Here is a 3,730-nt window from a genome sequence, read left to right on the forward strand (position 1 = left end):
TTAAGTAGAATTTAAGGGAAGAATCCACTATTTCCTTCATTATTATAAGGATGCATCTTATTCTTTTATCACCATTTCTGGCCTATGGAGCTCTCAGTCACGCCCTGAAGTAATTTATCAGACTTTTCCCGTCCAACTCCTTAGTAAAGAATCTCCTCATGTATTCGCTGAAGTTGAACTGCCGAAAAGCAGCGGGCTTGTCCAAGGACACAAGCTCGGGAAACGGTCTGAACTCATTCTTGCGATTGCTCGGGTTGCAGAAAACTGCTATTGACACACGTGGCTCTCGGCTAGGGTTGGCCAACACTCGGTGGTCCATGCTTTTGTACTCGTCGTTGGACATGATCTGGAAAATTTGAATTTACATAATAAGATCTTCATTTCATGGTAGAATGTTAACCTAACTTAGGAGCTTTGGAGAAAGTCCTAGTCTTTGACGGAAGTTCACCTGGAGAATGTCACCGATGTTCACAACAAGAGCCCTTGGGACGGGCGCCACATCCACCCACTCATCGCCATGCTTCACTTGTAACCCACCGATCTGGTCCTACAGCAGCAATGTGATCACTCCTGGGTCTGTGTGGGACGTCAAGCCGACTGTCAGATCGGGCTAGGGACAGTATGGATAGTAATGCCCCACCATGACCCTTGTCTCCAAGCACGTCAATTCCAGTAGCTTGCCGGCACTCAATCCCAGCCCCTCACTCAACAGCCCCAAGAGGAGGCTCCCCAGCCGTTGAACCTGCTGATTCCACTCCAACACCTCTTTTCTACACACCTCGGGGATCTCTTCCATGTCCGCTAATTTCGGCCCCAACATTATCTAGAGCGTGTCCCTATATTATTATTATGGTCAAGCACTTTCAGGCTTCGTATAGGTTGGAACCTAGAACCTCCTCATTTTTTAAAAGTTGGGACTTACGTTACATACCCTAAAATTTATCTTGTCACAAGTTTCAAAGTCAGTTCTAGGATCAACCCTAGGTTCCATCTATATTATTAATTGAACATTTCTAATGAATCCTCACTTTTAATGACCACTATTTGTTTTTGCAATCAACTGACTACAACTTATATTTAAACAGACGAAGAATATGGAACATTAACAAAATAAAATGTCCAACCATAAAATGGAAGTTTAGACTAGACCACACCATCACACGAAGACATATATTAAAAGAAACACAAAATTATTTCAAGTTTAAGGTTTTATCTAAGAATTTGGACCTTACTCATTCAAACATTTTGTCAATTTTTAGAACTTAGGACCTATCTTGCATACCTTAGAACCTAAAATCGGATAGATTTCCGCTGGTTCAAATTCTAGGTTCTATTCTAGAACCCTACTCATCCCTAATTATAATTTCGTGCATTGGTTGAAGTTATTCTTTTTTTTCGTTTGTCATCGTCTTACTTTCAGTCATATATGATATATCAGTTCGTCTCATTTGCTAAACACTTGACACAATCGTATTGGTAATTGAGCTTTTATATAACTAATTATCATCAAAATCATGAAATAGTACGAAATCAATTGAAGTGGTTCGGGGTTGACCTCCAGCTAGCCGCTTTGGAGTGGAACAAGTCGACGTTGGAGAAGAACGACACGCCGGTCTCCATCTCCCTCCGGTAGATCCTTGCCTTCGCCTCCATCGATTGCTCATGGAAGGCCTTCACCGCCGCGATCATGCGGTCCAGGACCTCTGTCGGCACGCCGTGGTTGACCACCTGGAAGAAGCCAAGCTCATGAGTTGCACGCCCCACTTCTGCAACGATGGAGGGCCGCCAGAAGGAGTCACAACAGGAGAGGTTGATGGTGGGGATGGAGTTGGGCTTGGGGCGGGCGGGCTTGAGGGTGGAGAGTCTCGGGCGGGTGGACGAAGAGGGTGGGGGGAGGTGAGGCCGTAGTCGACGAGACCTTTGACGCCAAGCTTGGATTCTTCGAATTGCTTGAGCTCTTGGGCTCGGTCAAAGGCTTGTTGCGTGGTGTCAGTGACGCCCATGGCTGTAGTCTCCGAGTTCTGGTTGGAGTGAGGTTCTGGGATCGGGTTGGATGAGGATGTCGGGTAAGGAAAGGGAAGAAGGAAGAACGAAGAAGCGATGTGAGTGGGACAAGAAGAGACACCATCCACATATATTTGCAAGAGAAATGACACAGTCATTAATCTACTATAATCACAAAAAAAAAAAAAAAAATTTAAACTTATCGTGGAATCCACTCCTTCAAAAATCTGTGACTCAATAAGCTATTAGTTTTACGGTAATTTAAGACTATTATACTAATAAAATCTGCTTGCCATTATTTCACAGTAACTTAAGACTATTTTGCTAATAAAATTTGCTTGTCAAAATGGGATTGCGTAATCATAAATGGTTCTAGCAAAAGAAGAAAACATCTAGGTTGTGGATGATATGAATAAATGACAAGGTGAAAAATCATTGCAAAAATAAGAAAGCATTACAATAGTCTATTTTATTTTGAAATTTCTACTGAAGTGACGGCTTTATAAAATAACTACTTTCTCGTGCACTATTGCTCCATTTTCAAAGGATAGAATTGGACAATTACTTGGAGATACGAGGGAACGATGACACTTATGAAGACTACCGTTTTTATTTTATTGGGAGGGTAGTGAAAGGATGAGGAAAGAATGAACAAAAAAGGAACAAAGACAAGGGTTTGGGAAGATGCATCGGTTTAATGTTTGAGAATCGCAACCATTTTACGCTAATTCTATGTTTGTCGATGATGTTCAATGCTGACATGGCACAATTGTATTGGTTGTCCAAGATGATTAGTTCTTTTAAAAATTCCGTGAAACTCCAATACTAAGTAATTTTTCCGTTCGATATATGTTTTGAGTGATTGTAGCATCCACGAAAGGCTCATATGATCTATTCTATCCACAAAGACAAACCAGTGATATCAATTTGAATCAATTTCTTCTGACTTTAATGGTTGAATTTCTTGCAATCAAATTGCCTATTAGATTGGAGCGAATAGTTTGTGATTAGATAGGTTGAAACACATAATTGAGATATATTTGAATGTTTTGAGAGTTAAGTATACCCTATAGAGACTTACATGTACTTGAATCATGAGGCTGGACTCTTTTTGTCTCACAATAGTATGAAATTTAATTGTTTTTTTTTTCTCAAGTGACTTTTGATTAATATGATTTTTTTCTTTTGCCGATAAACCTAATAATTTCTAATTTCATAACTTGTACTAGAACCTAGAAAATGAAAAAATTTCCCGACAAAATTTTAATTGGGTGGTTCAAGCTAAAGGTTGTAATATGTTACAATTCGATCGGTGGGTTTGGACAAATTAGATATTGATAGACAGCTCATGACAAACGCCTCATAGCAAAACAGTATAAATAAGTAAAAATAAGTTTAGATAGGGGAGCATGTTAAGTTCGTTTATCTTAAGACACTAAAAGTTAAATATCATACTAATAATTTACTTAACATATGAAATTAACTTTACCAAGGGGTCATCTTAATAATGAATATACTAAGTATGAAATGGTTCTTATCTAATCATTAATCTAATCAAATTATTAAGGAAATTTTTTTAATAAGCTTTTATATTAGTAATTAAAAAAAGTCAATGAAAAGCGACAGAATGATGTAGACGTTATATAAGATTCAAAGGAGTGTGAGCTTACCAAGCCCATTCGACTTGGGGGACCAAGGGTACATTTTCCAACCAAAAATAAAATTA

The 3,730-nt window shown here is 39.1% G+C and overlaps 1 protein-coding gene and 1 pseudogene across 1 annotated transcript; both read right to left on the reverse strand.

The window, feature by feature from the left end:
* On the reverse strand, positions 1 to 1,711 carry LOC104435426 (annotated as a pseudogene).
* On the reverse strand, positions 1,531 to 2,003 carry LOC120290753 (1-aminocyclopropane-1-carboxylate oxidase homolog 4-like). The gene is made up of 2 exons (XM_039307136.1): positions 1,919 to 2,003; positions 1,531 to 1,766 (listed from the first exon to the last, which is right to left on the reverse strand). The coding sequence occupies exons 1-2, from the start codon at positions 2,001 to 2,003 to the stop codon at positions 1,531 to 1,533; spliced, it is 321 nt and encodes a 106-aa protein (XP_039163070.1).
* Between the last annotated feature and the right edge of the window lie 1,727 nt (positions 2,004 to 3,730).

This window comes from Eucalyptus grandis, chromosome 2, assembly GCF_016545825.1.
Source record: "Eucalyptus grandis isolate ANBG69807.140 chromosome 2, ASM1654582v1, whole genome shotgun sequence".
Taxonomy (NCBI): domain Eukaryota; kingdom Viridiplantae; phylum Streptophyta; class Magnoliopsida; order Myrtales; family Myrtaceae; genus Eucalyptus; species Eucalyptus grandis.

Excerpts from the sequence above, each read along its gene's own strand:
- LOC120290753 (XM_039307136.1), bottom strand. The coding sequence starts at position 2,003 with ATGGGCGTCACTGACACCACGCAACAAGCCTTTGACCGAGCCCAAGAG. Across the intron at positions 1,767-1,918 it reads ATCCAAGCTTGGCGTCAAAG|AAGTGGGGCGTGCAACTCAT; the intron begins GTCTCGTCGACT and ends CCATCGTTGCAG.